This window comes from Littorina saxatilis, linkage group LG7 (assembly GCF_037325665.1).
Source record: "Littorina saxatilis isolate snail1 linkage group LG7, US_GU_Lsax_2.0, whole genome shotgun sequence".
NCBI classification, from domain to species: Eukaryota; Metazoa; Mollusca; class Gastropoda; order Littorinimorpha; family Littorinidae; genus Littorina; species Littorina saxatilis.
Genome location: NC_090251.1, coordinates 6,013,605 through 6,031,104, shown reverse-complemented (window position 1 = coordinate 6,031,104; position 17,500 = coordinate 6,013,605). Strand labels below are relative to the sequence as shown.

At 45.1% G+C, this 17,500-nt stretch overlaps 1 protein-coding gene across 1 annotated transcript in view; it reads left to right on the top strand.

Moving 5' to 3' along the window:
- The window catches only part of LOC138970537 (atrial natriuretic peptide receptor 1-like), a 41,374-nt gene that overhangs the window by 16,763 nt on the left and 7,111 nt on the right, over positions 1–17,500 (top strand). The window contains exons 8-19 of the mRNA XM_070343005.1: positions 630–708; positions 1,142–1,238; positions 2,233–2,466; positions 7,072–7,176; positions 7,415–7,495; positions 8,354–8,522; positions 12,224–12,391; positions 13,518–13,710; positions 14,182–14,322; positions 15,084–15,207; positions 15,716–15,784; positions 16,668–16,830. Of these exons, the coding sequence (XP_070199106.1) occupies positions 630–708; positions 1,142–1,238; positions 2,233–2,466; positions 7,072–7,176; positions 7,415–7,495; positions 8,354–8,522; positions 12,224–12,391; positions 13,518–13,710; positions 14,182–14,322; positions 15,084–15,207; positions 15,716–15,784; positions 16,668–16,830 (1,623 nt within the window). The remainder of the gene's footprint in view (positions 1–629; positions 709–1,141; positions 1,239–2,232; positions 2,467–7,071; positions 7,177–7,414; positions 7,496–8,353; positions 8,523–12,223; positions 12,392–13,517; positions 13,711–14,181; positions 14,323–15,083; positions 15,208–15,715; positions 15,785–16,667; positions 16,831–17,500) is intronic.

The window sequence follows — 17,500 nt, the reverse complement described above, 5'->3', positions numbered from 1 at the left end:
GGGGTGAGGGGGGGGGGGCTCTCCCGTGACCGGCCACCTGCAATGTACGGACAGGTTTGCACTGGCCCAAGCGTGTCCGTTCATGAGAGGGACTGCTGTAACAGCAAAACTAGTGTGAATCATAAGTAATCAATTTATCCACTTGACTATATTCACAACAGGGACCTATCACTCTTCTTTGCATGTTTTTATGCCTACGGATTTTCAAATACTCTGCAACACATGTAGGCTAACCCAAATTCAACATGTGCCCGTACAATACCGCTTCTTTTATGAAAACATTGCTTCGGCCATGTTGATTTTAACTCAACCAATTTTCTTGTTCATTGTTGCACCGTATACGTAAATACACGCTAATGCACGTACGAGCGCAAAATAGGTGTTACTCTGTGAGTGTGTTCCTACGTACAGTGTGTGTGTGTGTGTGCGTGTGTGTGTGTGTGTGTGTGTGTGTTTGTGTGTGTGTTTGTGTGTGTGTGTGTGCGTGTGCGTGTGTGTATGTGTATGCGCTTGTGTGTGTGTGTGTGTGTGTGTGTGTGTGTGTGTGTGTGTGTGTGTGGGCGTGTGTGTGTGTGTTTCGATGTCTATTTGTCTGAATAACACGAAAGGCTTGTTTAACGATGTTGCAGACAGCAACCTGGTGGTGATCATATCCGTGTTACTCAGCATCATGCTGGCTGGAGTGCTGGTCTTCTTCATCCTCTACAGGTAGCTATACCCCCCTCCCCCCCCCCCCCCACACCCCCCTACCCCCTGCATGCTCATGGTCGACTTTCCTGTCAGGAACCCTCTCGCCACATACACATACAGAGACACATACACATACACATTCACGGATCACATACACATGCACATACACATACTAATGCACGCATATACACATGCACATACACAGACACATACACATGCACGTACACATACACATACACATACACATACACATATACATATACATACACATAATTATACATACGCATACACACCCATAACACAGAAGACTTAAGCTTAGCCGCGTGAAGTACACTAGGAGTATTTTGTTTGGCCTTATTACAATCAATACATTTAAACACAGTCAACCCCCATCCGTGACGTCCCCCGTCGTCACCCATTGTACCAAAGTGCACCCCTGTGTGTGTTGCAGGTGGTGGAAGAAGGAGCAAGAGCTGTATCGGAAGAACTGGCGAGTCAAGTGGACCCAGCTACAGTTCGACGATGGCAAGAGCTCCACTCTCAACAAGGTCAGATACCTTTCTTAACAGGGATACTTTTGATCAGACCGGGGGAGGGGGGGGGGGGGGGAGTTATGGTGAATTTAACAAATCTGAAGAATCTGGGGAATCCGCTGTACCTGAATATGGACGCACACGGTACGATTGAATCGAAAACGCACCGCAAGAATGGTAATCGATATCAAATTAACGTAAGTAAATTCACTTCAGGGCGCTGCTTCTCTCCGATGTTGGAAACAAAAAGTAGTTGAGAAGCACCTGGCGGCAGCGGTCAGCCCTGTCTATGAGGAGGTAACCCTTACCAACATCACGAAGAGTGCTCTTTCTTTGCCTATGTTATGACATGTAATTAGGCTTTCAAACACTTGCTTTTGCAAAGTTAAGGCAGTTCTTCTGCGCGGTGGCATCAATTGTAACACAGAACCATATGATTACTTTGGAAGCGATCTGAGGGCCTTTAACCCTAGGTAGCATCCGTTAAACAGGATGTAAACACTCACTAAGCTGAATGTGTACTAGGCAAGGTGAGATCAACATTTTTTTTAACAGGGTGTGGGCACTTAGTAAGGCTGATGGGGTCTATGTCGACCAAAAGAGTGGGATTCCCTGTAGGTGGAGTTCCTTGAGGGTGTTTCCCTGTATACAGGGAATCCCACAGGGTGGAGTTTTTCAATATAACTTGCAAACCATACTCGAATTTCTAAGAAATATCAAAAAAGATTGAAAAACATCAAATTCTACCGATGTCGCCAAGCATCACGTGACTTTCAGCGATATCAGCGACACGCTGCAGGAACTAAATCCTGTGGTATTCCCTGTATACAGGGAATCCCCCTCCAGGAACTCCACCTACAGGGAATCCCACTCTTTTGGTCGACATAGACCCCATCAGCCTTTGTAAGCTTGATGTTGAGAAAAAAACACCTTTGTATTAGTTGCGTATTTGCCCCACCCTTTACTTCCCACCCCGTTCTGCACACCCCTCGTGTTCTTCTGTGTCCAGTTCCACTCCACAGCGAAGGGCATGGGCAGTCACTCCACCCTTGACCACTCCGATCACAGCCACTCGGCGGGCAATGTGTCGGCCAACTCGTCTTGCGGAATGTCCAGAGACGGAGGGCCGCACCAGACACTCTACTGCAAGACCGCACATCTCGGGGGCACCAGGGTCGCAGTGCGCATGATCCGGAAGAAGAACATTCGGAACGACCGAAAGTTGTTGGAAGAAATGCGTCTGGTGCGTGATCTATGTGGTGTTGTGAGTGTTGTAAATGTTCATTGAATGAGAAGTGGATTGGTCTGCTTGTTTGGTTCTTTCTTTCTATCTTTCTTTTTTTCTTCCTTCCTTTTTGTTCTTTTTTTATTTCTTTCTTTCTTTCTTTCTTTCTTACTTTCTTTCTTTCTTTCTTTCTTTCTTTCTTCTTTCTTTCTTTCTTTCTTTCTTTCTTTCTTTCTTTCTTTTTTTTTTTTCTCTCTTTTTGTCTGTCGCGATATTTCTTCTTCTTCTTCTGCGTTCGTGGGCTGAAACTCCCACGTACACTCGTGTTTTTGCACGAGTGGAATTTTACGTGTATGACCGTTTTTACCCCGCCATATAGGCAGCCATACGCCGCTTTCGGAGGAAGCATGCTGGGTATTTTCGTGTTTCTATAACCCACCGAACTCTGACATGGATTACAGGATCTTTTCCGTGCGCACTTGGTCTTGTGCTTGCGTGTACACACGAAGGGGGATAAGCCACTAGCAGGTCTGCACATAAGTTGACCTGGGAGATCGGAAAAATCTCCACACTTAACCCACCAGGCGGCCGCGGCCGGGATTCGAACCCTCGACCTTCCAATTACGAGGCCGATGTCTTACCACCCCGCCACAGCGCCCGTCGACTGTCGCGATATAACCTTGGTGGTTGAAAACGACGTTAAACACCAAATAAAGAAAGTCTCTCTTTTTTTTGTGCCTGTCTGTGTGCCTTCCTGTCTTTCTTTTCTGTATGACAGGTGTTGATTCATTCTTGCAGATTCCCATTTTATTTTGATCCTCTTTCAAAGCCACGGACTATACTTAAAGAAAAAGGATAAGTTGGATACAAAGGAACGTGTGTCTTTCTTCTTAAAGATTGGTTTGTTTTGGCTTATACTTTCTTGCATTGATAGAGACGCTTTTCAGAAATAGCTATATTTGGTTTGTATTGGTTGTGAAAGAGTCCATACTCTTGCTTTTACTGAGTCACATTTTCCAACACGACATTATGGGCCATGCAGTCACTAGCGAGGGGTGTGTCTGAAACACGTGACATTATGGGCCATGCAGTCACTAGCGAGGGGTGTGTCTGAAACACGTGCCATTATGGGCCATGCAGTCACTAGCGAGGGGTGTGTCTGAAACACGTGACATTATGGGCCTTGCAGTCACTAGCGAGGGGTGTGTCTGAAACACGTGACATTATGGGCCATGCAGTCACTAGCGAGGGGTGTGTCTGAAACACGTGACATTATGGGCCATGCAGTCACTAGCGAGGGGTGTGTCTGAAACACGTGACATTATGGGCCTTGCAGTCACTAGCGAGGGGTGTGTCTGAAACACGTGACACTATGGGCCATGCAGTCACTAGCGAGGGGTGTGTCTGAAACACGTGACATTATGGGCCATGCAGTCACTAGCGAGGGGTGTGTCTGAAACACGTGACACTATGGGCCATGCAGTCACTAGCGAGGGGTGTGTCTGAAACACGTGACATTATGGGCCTTGCAGTCACTAGCGAGGGGTGTGTCTGAAACACGTGACATTATGGGCCATGCAGTCACTAGCGAGGGGTGTGTCTGAAACACGTGACATTATGGGCCATGCAGTCACTAGCGAGGGGTGTGTCTGAAACACGTGACATTATGGGCCTTGCAGTCACTAGCGAGGGGTGTGTCTGAAACACGTGACATTACAGGCCAGTCACTAGCGAGGGGTGTGTCTGAAACACGTAAACAAGGAGCACGTGTGGAAAGCTTGCCTCAATAAAAGCAAAAGAATTCACTCTTTTCACAACCCAGACACACCTGACAGAGTTATGAACAGCGTCTAACACACCTGACAGAGTTATGAACAGCGTCTAACACACCTGACAGAGTTATGAACAGCGTCTAACATACCTGACAGAGTTATGAACAGCGTCTAACACACCTAACAGAGTTATGAACAGCGTCTAACACACCTGACAGAGTTATGAACAGCGTCTAACACACCTGACAGAGTTATGAACAGCGTCTAACACACCTGACAGAGTTATGAACAGCGTCTAACACACATGTTCATTTGTATCCCAAATATCATTGTCTTTACCATAGTCCGTGACTTCGAAAGCGGATCAGAACAAAATGGCAACCAACCTGCAAGAAACAACTCCTATGATGAAGACAAGCAGACAGAAAGACAGAGAGGCAGACAGACAAACAGACAGAGAGGCAGACAGACAGACAGACAGAGAGGCAGACAGACAAACAGACAGAGAGGCAGACAGACAAACAGACAGAGAGGCAGACAGACAGACAGACAGAGAGGCAGACAGACAGACAGACAGAGAGGCAGACAGACAAACAGACAGAGAGGCAGACAGACAGAGAGGCAGACAGACAGACAGAGAGGCAGACAGACAGACAGACAGAGAGGCAGACAGACAAACAGACAGAGAGGCAGACAGACAGACAGACAGAGAGGCAGACAGACAGACAGACAGAGAGGCAGACAGACAAACAGACAGAGAGGCAGACAGACAAACAGACAGAGAGGCAGACAGACAAACAGACAGAGAGGCAGACAGACAAACAGACAGAGAGGCAGACAGACAAACAGACAGAGAGGCAGACAGACAAACAGACAGAGAGGCAGACAGACAAACAGACAGAGAGGCAGACAGACAAACAGACAGAGAGGCAGACAGACAGAAAGACAGAGAGGCAGACAGACAAACAGACAGAGTGGCAGACAGACAAACAGACAGAGAGGAGACAGACAGAAAGACAGAGAGGAGACAGAAAGAAAGACAGAGAGGAGACAGAAAGAAAGACAGAGAGGAGACAGACAGAAAGACAGAGAGGAGACAGAAAGAAAGACAGAGAGGAGACAGAAAGAAAGACAGAGAGGAGACAGAAAGAAAGACAGAGAGGAGACAGACAGAAAGACAGAGAGGAGACAGACAAACAGACAGAGAGGCAGACAGACAGAAAGACAGAGTGGCAGACAGACAGAAAGACAGAGTGGCAGACAGACAAACAGACAGAGTGGCAGACAGACAAACAGACAGAGAGGCAGACAGACAAACAGACAGAGTGGCAGACAGACAAACAGACAGAGAGGCAGACAGACAAACAGACAAAACAAGCAGAATTCAAACAAAGACAGACAGACCCGACAGCGTTATCTCCAGAGTGTTTTTTTTCTTCAAATTTTATTCAATTAATAAAACACAAGATAACAAACATGGTAACTGTATTTTCTGTTTGCACACATACTCTCTCATTTACATGCGGTTCAGAAAAACTGTTACATTATACAAAAGGACTAAAAATAGTCATACGTGAAAAAATATACGTGTCAACATGTGTAGCATCAAAATGATCATATGTCATCATATATTGATCTTTTTAAAAACAATATTCGCATCATAATGTATGGCTGTCTTTACCTTATAATCAAAGAAAATAAACAATAATTTGTTTTTAATTAATAAAACTTCAGACTAACAAAATCTCAAAACAACATGATTTCCAAAAATAATTTCCAGTGTTAATCGTGAATCGGTTTTTTTTAAGACATAAGACATAAGACTTTATTTCAACCATGAGCAGTACACTAGGGACATGTTTTGGCCAGAGTACAATCAATCAATCCATACACGCCCTTCCAAACATCGCTTGCAATCTCAGTCACACACACGCTCACGCACGCCCGCATACATTCCCCACACAAAACCCACAACAGCACACACGCGCAAGCATGCTCATCCTTAACAAAACGTGTTTAACCATCAATTGTACATATGCGTAAGATAAACAGTATAGAAGTATCAGTAAAAATTATATATGTATCAGACATCAGTTATGACGACAATAACTAAAATCATCTTTGCGATTAAAATAATGTGATTAATCTTCTTCATATTTTTGCTACTTTTTATACCAAAAAGCACATCTGTAACATTCAACCTAATTCTTTCGCCAATGTTTACTAAAATGTACATTTCAATATATTTCCAAAACCTGAGCACTGTTGGGCATTCAAAGGAAAAATGCTCCAATACATCAAGTTCATCCTTACAATATGTACAGTTTTTATCAGCCTTCACTTTCATTTTACACAATAAAATATTAGTTGGATAAATGTTTTGCAATATTTTCCAGTGCAGTACACGTAATCGAACTTCACTAGTGACAGTGGCTGCTAAGTTCCAATTCTTTTCGTCAATTTCAAATCCTAATTTTCTTCTCCAAAATCCTTCTGAACAGAGTGGGCTGTATTGTTTACCTACCAGAATCTTTCGAATTTCTTTTACTGATTTAACTTTTTTTCCACAAAAGGTCGGAATGTCACAGACTGAAGTTATCTCCAGAGTTCGTGTATAACACTCTGGGGGCCGGCAACGTCGCTGCGGCGGACTGCGAACTTCGCCCTTCAGACTGGATTAAAGTTTTAGCATGGCTGGAAATGCAGAAGAAGACTGAGAAGTGTATAACACTGTGTGTCTGTGGTGTTGTTTTGCAGCTGACCAAGCTGAAGCACGTGAACCTGACGTTTCACGGCGTGTGTATAGAGCCGTCCAACCTGTTTAACAGTGTGTGTGTGGTGTTTGTTCCAGCTGACCAAGCTGAAGCACGTGAACCTGACAACGTTTCACGGCGTGTGTATAGAGCCGCCCAACCTGTGTGTCCTGTGGGAATACTGCTACAAGGGCAGCATTCAGGTCAGCCTCAAACACTTGTTCTTTACGTCATCATTTATCTATGTATCTATTTTTTTATGACCCCAGTTGCATCCAGGCTGCTTCAATCCTTAATTTTTTGCCTCTTTAATTTTGTTTTTATTTTTGTTGTTGTTGTTGGCGGGGAGCACCCTTCTTCATTGGTCTTTTTATTCTTCTTTTTTTTTTAAACTTAAAAATAGAAAATAAATGTTTGACTAATGGCACTGCTTGTCAACAGGACCTGTTCCGCACGTGCAAGGACACAGACTACAAGATAGACAGCATGTTCCAGTTCTCCATCGCCATGGATGTGTGTGAGGTAAGGCTTGTCGTCTTCTTCTTCTTCTTCTTCTTCTTCTTCTTCTTCTTCTTCTTCTTCTTCTTCTTCTTCTTCTTCTTCTTCTTCTTCTTCTTCTTCTTCTTCTTCTTTGTTCATGGGCTGAAACTCCCACGTTCACTCATGTTTTTGCACGAGTGGATTTTTACGTGTATGACCGTTTTTACCCCGCCATTCAGGCAACCATACGCCGATTCCGGGGGAAGCATGCTGGGTATTTTTTTTCCCATAACCCACCGAACTCTGACATGGATTACAGGATTTTCTGTGCGCACTTGGTCTTGTGCTTGTGTGTACACACGAAAAGGGATAAGGCACTAGCAGGTCTGCATACAAATTGACCTAGGAGATCGAACAAATCTCCACCTTTACACCACCGAGCGGCCGCTGCCGGGGTTGGCTTGACTTCAATTTCCCTCACAACAAACCTGCAACATTTCTTAAGTGTCCTTTCTTCCCGCAGTTATGACAACATCTGCTAAATATCTCACACAAAAATACGGTTGGTGGCAGCGTGACTTAAGCCCGACTTTGCTGACTAGAGTTAAGTTCGACTTTGCTGCGTAACTTAAGTCCGACTTTGCTGCGTGACTTAAGTCCGACTTTGCTGACTAGAGGTAAGTTCAACTTTGCTGTGTAACTTAAGTCCGACTTTGCTGCGTGACTTAAGTCTGACTCTGCTGATTAGAGTTAAGTTCGACTTTGCTGCATGACTTAAGTCTGACTTTGTTGCTTAACTTAAGTCCGACTTTGCTGCGTGACTTAAGTCCGACTTTGCTGCGTAACTTAAGTCCGACTTTGCTGCGTGACTTAAATCCGACTTTGCTGGGTTTCTTGCAGGGTCTTCATTACATCCACAGCTCAGAGATGAAGGTGCACGGGAACCTCATGAGCTCCAACTGTCTGATCGACAACCGCTGGACGTGCAAGCTGTCTGGCTTCGGCCTCAGCTACCTGCTCAAGGGGGAAAAACCGGACACGGCCAAGGACGAACAGACCCGCTATTCCAGTAAGTCTCGGCCAATGTGTGTTCACGTGTGTGTCAGTGGTTTGCTTGTGCCTCTGTACGTCTGTCTGCATGGGTTAAAGTGTGTGCTACTCATGAGGGAAATCTTACTACGACGTTAAAAAAACACCTCACGCTATGCCGGTAAGACTTTGAACTGAGACAGGGCGTGGCTGTGAAATGGATAAATTGGTAATAATGTTCAGATTAGTCAAATGTGTCACTGATTTTTCAAGGAAAAAATAAAAACAATAATAAGGGGCAAATGATGGTACAAACTGACAACGCACTTTTTTCTGTAATTCAAGTCAGCTGGTCTCTTAAGCTCCAGTTTCAGCGTGGACTGGGTTGAGATGCACGAAAAAGTTACCACCCAAACGGGAGCCACCCGCTGGATTGGTTGAAACTGAGAGGTGTTGTGATTTCAACGAATCAGAACCCGCGGTTTGTTCTCTCCCGTTTGCGTGGCAACAAATTTCGGTTCGTTCGCCTCAGCCCTGGAGCCCAGTAGTGTGCTACGCGAACCAGGAGGCAGAGCTGAGATCTGTTGAGAGTGTCTCTTCACTAAACATTGAACACTGTATTGGTGAAATGATGTCAAGTCTGGGTTCGGTGATGTGGTTTGTCTGATCTCTAACATCAGGACGCGGCTTGTCTTTGACCTGCTTTCAACTACAGGTTCACATCTAACACCAGAAATAATAACTGCTTTCAACAACAGATTCACATTTAACAGGAACTATTTTAATTGCTTTTAACTAGTTTTAACTCTAACGCCAGAACATAGGTTCACGTTGAACTGCTTTTAACTACAGAATAACCCTTAACAAAAGCAAACATTTTAGATAACCTTCAGAGAATGCATTTACAGGTGAAGCTTGTGTGCTTGTGTGTGTGTGTGTGTGTGTGTGTGTGTGTGTGTGTGTGTGTGTGTGTGTGTGTGTGTGTGTGTGTGTGTGTGTGTGTGTAGTTTTTGACCTCAGCTACATGTGGACGGCGACTCGGATTGATCTAGGGATACGTGAACAAAGACATCATTCACGTGAGCGAATGGAATGTGTTCCTGCATGAGTGGGCATGTTTATGTGGGAGGTATCAATTTGCGTTAACCTGTTGTGTATGGTAGTGGAAGTAACTGGTCTCTCTCGGCATCACTTTGCGGGCGATGATTTATTCAGGCATTTCTCGTCTGGAGCTGGTGGCTGATGAGACCTTTTCGAGATAAGCAAGACCTGCCACAACGGCAGTTATAAAGTTCCAAACTTCTGTGCGGGCGAAGATTTATTCAGGCATTTCTCGTCTGGAGCTGGTGGCTGATGAGACCTTTTCGAGATAAGCAAGACCTGCCACAACGGCAGTTATAAAGTTCCAAACTTCTGTGCGGGCGAAGATTTATTCAGGCATTTCTCGTCTGGAGCTGGTGGCTGATGAGACCTTTTCGAGATAGGCAAGACCTGCCACAACGGCAGTTGTAACTGGTATCCAAAAGATAAAAGGACTTAAAGGTAAAATAGGTGGTTTTACGGTCATTGTAAACTAGCGTCACTTTCAGCAGAGGTTCACAGAGATTGACCAATGACTTTGTCACGATGAAGTTTTCGACATGCTTCGCCTCCAATGCGTATGGCCATACGGCGAGTCTCTGTATGGCATTAAAGGCATGTAGCACTTTTCCCTTTACAATAGAAGAATTCCGAGAAAAAAAAACTCTGTCGGTTTTGTATGGGTTGTGCAAGAGTGAATGTCCTTGCTTTTTACTCGGACAAACATTTGAGGGGCCAATCACTAGCGAGGGGTGTGTCGGACACACGTGGAGGGGCCGATCACTAGCGAGGGGTGTGTCGGACACACGTGGAGGGGCCAATCACTAGCGAGGGGTGTGTCGGACAAACATTGGAAGGGCCAATCACTAGCGAGGGGTGTGTCGGACAAACATGGAGGGGCCAATCACGAGCGAGGGGTGTGTCGGACAAACATGGAGGGGCCAATCACTAGCGAGGGGTGTGTCGGACAAACATTGGAAGGGCCAATCACTAGCGAGGGGTGTGTCGGAAACACGGGGACAGGAGCACGTGTGATGTTATTGTTTTTCAGAGGAAAAGCAAGGGTATTCACTCTCTAAAAACTCATACAAACCCGACAGAGTTATTTCCGAAAATCGTTTCTTGTCAGTGTCGTTTGTCAGTTGCACTTATCACTGCTCAGTTGTCAATAATAAGAAAGCGAAAGCTCTGGTCTTGTAGGCTTCACCAGTGTTGGGTCAATCAAGTTCATTGTTACTTCAGGTACTGCTTCTTATGTTGCTGTGCTATGCTGCTGCATGCTCACATGTACCTGACTTGTTACTTCCACTACTTGCTATTGTTGCTCATGGCTGTCTTGCTTTGTCCGCGTGTCTTTCCGACAAAAAAAGATAAGATAAGGATAAGATTTTGGTAATCCTCGTGGAAATTCGGGCTGCTTTCTCCCTGGGGAAAGCAAGCTGCCATACAGTACGGCGCTAACCCATTGTTTTCTTTGTTCTGCATGCGTGTACTTTCCTTTGTCCGTGCCCGTTGTGACTGCAGCGTTCTATTGCCATTTTGATGGAAGTGCGTTATTATCACTATACTTTTCTCAGAAATGACCACAACAATTCTGTTTTGTAATAATTAGTTTGTTCCCTGTATGTTTTCGCCATGTGTCACTTCTTGATATACCGTGACAACCGTCTTGTGCTGCTAGCGTTTTCGCTACTGTCACCTGCTGTGGCTTTGTTCACGTTTATCTGCGGAGTATTATTGCGCTAGTTACTTGCATTTGTTGTCACCGCTGCTCACTGCCTTCTTGCATCATTGAGAGCTTCTTCTTCTTGCCCTTCTTCGTTCAGGGGCTGACACTCCCACGGCTTTTACGTGCATGATCGTTCTTACTCCGCCATTTAGGCAGCCATACGGCGCTTTCGGGGGAAGCATGCTGAGTATTTTCGTGTTTCTATTTAACCACTGAACTCTGACATGGATTACAGGATCTTTTCTGTGCGCATTTGGTCTTGTGCTTGCGTGTAAACACGAAGGGGTATAAGGCACTAGTAGGTCTGCACATATGTTGACCTGAGAGATTGGGAAAATATACCTCGAAATAAATGTCACCCTTTGCTTCCCTTGGTAACTTTGTTTTAATAGTAGCTTCCAGTTGTTGCCGTTATCTTTTTTTGTCGCTTCTTGCTGTTAGTTCTCAACAATAGACAAGGCATAAGGCGACTACCAAACAAATGAGTAACTGTCACTAACTTCCGCTCTGTTGTCGCTATTTGCTGATAATTCTCAACAATAGACAAGGCAATAGGTGACTACCAAACTAATGACTAACTGTCACTAACTTCTGCTCTGGGTTATTTTGTTGTTGCTGCTTGTTGATTTTCCTACAAGAACTGCCCGGTTACTCATGTAACTAGTGCTACGATCGCACGAATAGTTCATGACATCAGTCTGTCAAGGCCATTGGTTTTTGTAGCTATGCAGGATGTCAGCTGACGTCGTACAGGCAGCGAAAGGGATAAATATCTCTGTCACACGGCCTTGGGTATCGTGAGAAAGAAAAGTGAGCAGATGACGGCATGCAACCCTGCTTGTTTCACAGAAAATGAAATCTTGCCAACGTCCAATCTGAAACCTCTGCGTAAGAGTTTGTATTGTATCAGCCGTATCTTTGTGGTGTTGCAGACCTGTTCTGGACGGCCCCGGAAGCCCTGAGGGTGAAACTGAAGGGAGACCCCTGCTCGCCAACCCAGACTGCGGACATCTACTCTGCCGCCATCATCCTGAAGGAGATCCTGTGCAAGAACGAGGCCTACGCCGAGGAGATGCACGCCAAGAACATGACGCCAAAAGGTCTGTCACACGTTGCACGCTCTTCTCAAAGTGCCAGTAGTTGCTTTGTGGATAGATCCTGCTGCTTCATATCCACATTCCACATATCCGTTCTAGCTTCCGTTCCCAGCCGTCCACTATGATCAGACGCTGCTCAAAGATGCCATAAACGGCCGTTTGCGCAGCGTCTCATTGTTGTGGCTGCCGTCCTCATGAAGGCTGGGAACGGAAGCTAGAACGGATGTGTGGAATGGGGTTACAAAAAGTAACTTTTTTCTTTAATGTGATTTGTAGATGACTCTCGGTACGAGAAGACAGTAGTTTATATAAATACCAAGGTCAGTATAGGGTCAGGTCAATTTTCTTCTTCTTCTTCTTCTTCTTCTTCTTCTTCTTCTTCTTCTTCTTCTTCTTCTTCTTCTTCTTCTTCTTCTTCTTCTTCTTCTTCTTCTTCTGCAGTTCATATAGTTCACAACCTTCTCCTCTCTCTATTTTATTGACGAGTTGTAAGGTCTCAGCTAGCACCATTTGAAATACAGAATGTAAATAGGATTGCAGGCCATGGGTCCGATGGTAGACACACTGACAACACGACGAGAACAACTTGTTTTAAATACAAGTGCGATTCCACGTCATCTCGACTACTTTGTACCAAGCACCTTCCAGCGGCAATACACGATGTTCGGAAATAACTCTGTCTGGATTGTACGGGTTGTGAAAGCCTGAATACCTGTACGTGCTTTTATGGAGGCAAACTTTCCAACGTGGCATTATAGGTCAGTCACTAGCGAGGGGTGTGTGAAACACGTGGACGAGGACCAGGTGGAGAAGTTTGCCTTATTAAAAGCAAGAGTATTCACTCGTTCACAAACCACTGGTACAAACCCGACAGAGTTATTTCCAGAGTGGGTCTATTCTTGCACAGTTCTGACAGAGTTACTTTCTACCATGGTGTATGTCGAGTTATTTCCGGAGTTGGTCTATTCTTGCACAGTTCTGACAGAGTTACTTTCTACCATGGTGTATGTCGAGTTATTTCCGGAGTTGATCTATTCCACCACGGTGACCGTTTTGATTGAGTTATTTCCTACGATGATGTATGTTGAGTTATTTCCGAAGTTCCACCACGTTGGCCGTGTGATTGCAGACATCATCAGCAAGGTGTCCGCACCACAGGGGGAGACGCTGTTCAGACCCACCATCAGCGAGCTACCCGACGAGGCACCCGGGGTGGTGTACAGCTTCGTACGCCTGGTGCACGCCTGCTGGCAGGAGGACCCCACACTCAGACCCACCGCCAGGAAGCTGCTGCGACACATGAAGAGGCTCAACCCTTTTAGGTCAGTCAAGCAACCTGCACAAAATGTTGCTGAAGCTATCTTGATGATGTTGGATGCTGTCAGTGTGTGTATGTGTGTGTATAATTATAAACTTTCCTGTTAACCCCCACAAAACTCACCAGACTTTTTACCTCATATAAGAGCGGCCTTCCACAATTAGGAGCGCAATAAAAATATGCGACATGGATGTCTTATTTGGTTTAAAGAGTTTGATCTGTGTGTGTGTGTGTGTGTTTAGGACGAGCAAGATCACGGTGAAAATGGTGAAGATTGCGGAGGGATACCCTTCTTGTGTTGAGCTTTGTCCCTGTTCTCTTTGTTTTCCTCATGTTTTCCGTGTTGTGCTGATGACGTCAGTGTTGTATTGATGACGTCAGTGGTGTGTTGATGACGTCAGTTTTGTAGTGATGACGTCAGTGATGTATTGATGACGTCAGCGTTGTAGTGATGACGTCAGTTTTGTCTGTTCAGGACGAGCAACATCATGGACAACATGGTGAAGATGATGGAACGTTACTCGTCACGCCTGGAGGAGCTGGTGGCGGAGAGAACGTCACAGCTGGAGGACGAGAAGAGGAAGACAGACGCTCTGCTGTACAGGATGCTGCCGCAGTGAGTAGTAGACAGATCTAGATGTGGAACCTTTCAGCACGTGTAGGGGAACGCCTACGGGTAACGTCATCAAATCTAGTTTTTACGTCACGCGTTTTCCAAGATCTGCAGTCTTGGTGGGAGCAAAACAACGTATGTATTTGGAACACGGGTGACGCAATATCTACACATACGCGTATGGGTCTTTGCTACACGTTCGATCATATAGAACACTGTATTGTCTTCATCTCAATAAACTCGCTTCAAAACGTGAGGGGGGAAAAGGACACAGGATAATGTATTATATAGGACTGGACCTAGCGTGTGAGAGGGAGGGGCTTCCAGATTAACTCTACGCACACGGCACGATTTTCTCGAAAACGCGTCACAAATTAGGGTAATGAATGAAATCAAAGTGAGCGAATGCGCTTCAGGGCGCTGTCTCTTTCGAGTGTTTGGAAACAAAATGTAGTCATGAAACGCCGCCTGGCGGAAAGACGGGAGCCTCATCTATGACTCGGCCCCCCTAGTAACGTACTGATGGCCTTTTCCCTGGCGTATGTGTCTCACTGTGAGGGAGTTAATAGGTATCGGTATGTGTGTGACAGGGTACAAGAGAGGAAGCAAGGGAAGGTAGAATGTAAAATTGTGTGTGTGGTGTGTGCAGGAAGGTAGAATGTAAACGTGGTGTGTGTGGTGTGTGCAGGAAGGTAGAATGTAAACGTGGTGTGTGTGGTGTGTGCACGAAGGTAGAATGTAAACGTGGTGTGTTGGGTGTGTAGGAAGGTGGCGGACGACCTGAAGCTCGGTAGTCGCGTGCAAGCAGAGGCTTTCACCTCTGTCACCATCTACTTCTCCGACATCGTCAGCTTCACGCAGATCGCCAGTGAAAGCACGCCCATGCAGGTAACACGCCCACGCTGAAACACCCCAATACGCGTATAAAAGCCATGCACTTACTACGCCGATAATGTAACACTCCCATGCTGTAACACGCCAATTCTGTAACACTCCAATAATGTAACATTCCCATGCTGTAACGGTTCCATGCTGTTACTCTCCCATACAGGTTACAAACCCACGCTGTAACACCCCCGTACAAATAACACTCCCATGCAGAAAACATGCCTATGCTATAACGATTTAATACGGGTAACAAACCCATGCACTTACTATTCCCATACAGGTAACACGTCCACGCTGTAAGACGCCCAAACTGTAATATTCCCACGCTCTAACACAACCATGCACGTAACACTCTCATACAGATAACACGCCCATATAGGTAACACTCCCCCCTTGGATTTGTGTAACTTGTTGGCAAGGCAGCTGCTGAGTGCCAGAAGTTAATGGGCATTGTCTTTTGATATCACGCCAAGTGTTCCTTATTTTGACTTTCCTTTCTCTTCTTTAGATAGTCGAGTTACTCAATAGCCTGTACACCGTGTTTGATGACGTCATTCAGGAAAACGACGTATACAAGGTCAGTCCACAAAATGGTATTTTGTTGAAGCATTTTGAATGTAAATATATGTGTATGTAGTTCCTTAGACTCACATGAAGTTATGTAAATTAGATAGACATTAATGGGAGATTACACCAGTCGTGTAACGCTTACATTTCACCATGAGAGAAAACTCAGTGACGTCACTTCAGACAATTAATGATATGCACTATCGATACATGCGCAGCCTGGCGGTGACCTTACGATTCATGTTCTACTGCTGATATGTGGAAGTCACGGAGACAAACTTTGTTCTGGAAATTCTTTGTCTCCTCCTGAGCAGACATGCAGAAGAAGTGACGGAATTTTAATCCGACGCCATTATTCACATTATGACGTCTTTACGAACTTTATTTGGCTTTTGACGTCAGGTTTCACTTCGAAAGAGATGGTCAAAAAGGGGAGAGTTTTTTTTTAATCGATATCGTATTTCTTTAAGACTGAGTCTGAACAGTAAATGCAGTCATACTCTTTCTGCATACTGCACGATTCGTTTCATGTGTAGTCCATCTTATTGTTAGGAGTTGCTTATAATATCAAGAGAACGAAGGGGTCCGGGTAGCTCAGTTGGTAGAGCTCTGGGCGCGTGATCCTAGGACATGAGTCAACTGTATGTTCAGACTCATAGAAGGTATCCACGTCCCACCTCGTTTCACCACAGTGGCACGTAAAAGACCTCGGTCATTCCACCAAAAGTGCAGGTGGCTGATTACACTTAAACACGCACACCTGGGTAGTGTTGCTCTTGCTGCTAACTTTCCACTGGGAGTAAGCGACTCAAAGTTCCCAGCAATGGGATAATTAAAGCAAATAAAATGAAAAACATGAGAAAAAAAATTCAGACTGATGCTTTCATGTGCAGGTGGAGACTATTGGAGACGCTTACATGGTAGTCTCGGGAATTCCCGTTCCGAACGGTACTCGTCACGTCAGCATTATGGCGGATGTCGCTCTGTCATTGCTGGAGGCTGTCTATCATTTCGTCATACCGCACATGCCGGCCACGCAGCTACGCATTCGAATTGGTAAGACGTTTTGCTACGCATTCGTATTGGTAAGACGCTTTGCTACGCATTCGAATTGGTAAGACGTTTTGCTACGCATTCGAATTGGTAATAGGTGTTTTGCTACGCATTCGAATTGGTAAGACGTTTTGCTACGCATTCGTATAATTGGTAAGACGTTTTGCTACGCATTCGAATTGGTAAGACGTTTTGCTACGCATTCGTATTGGTAAGACGTTTTGCTACGCATTCGTATTGGTAAGACGTTTTGCTACGCATTCGTATTGGTAAGACGTTTTGCTACGCATTCGTATAATTGGTAAGACGTTTTGCTACGCATTCGAATTGGTAAGACGTTTTGCTACGCATTCGTATTGGTAAGACGTTTTGCTACGCATTCGAATTGGTAAGGCGTTTTGCTACGCATTCGTATTGGTAAGACGTTTTGCTACGCATTCGAATTGGTAAGATGTTTTGCTACGCATTCGAATTGGTAAGATGTTTTGCTACTCATTCGAATTGGTAAGACGTTTTGCTACTTATTCGAATTGGTAAGATGTTTTGCTACGCATTCGAATTGGTAAGACGTTTTGCTACTCATTCAAATCGGTGAGACGTTTTGCTACGCATTCGAATTGGTAAGGCGTTTCGAATTGGTAAGACGTTTTGCTACGCATTCGAATTGGTAAGA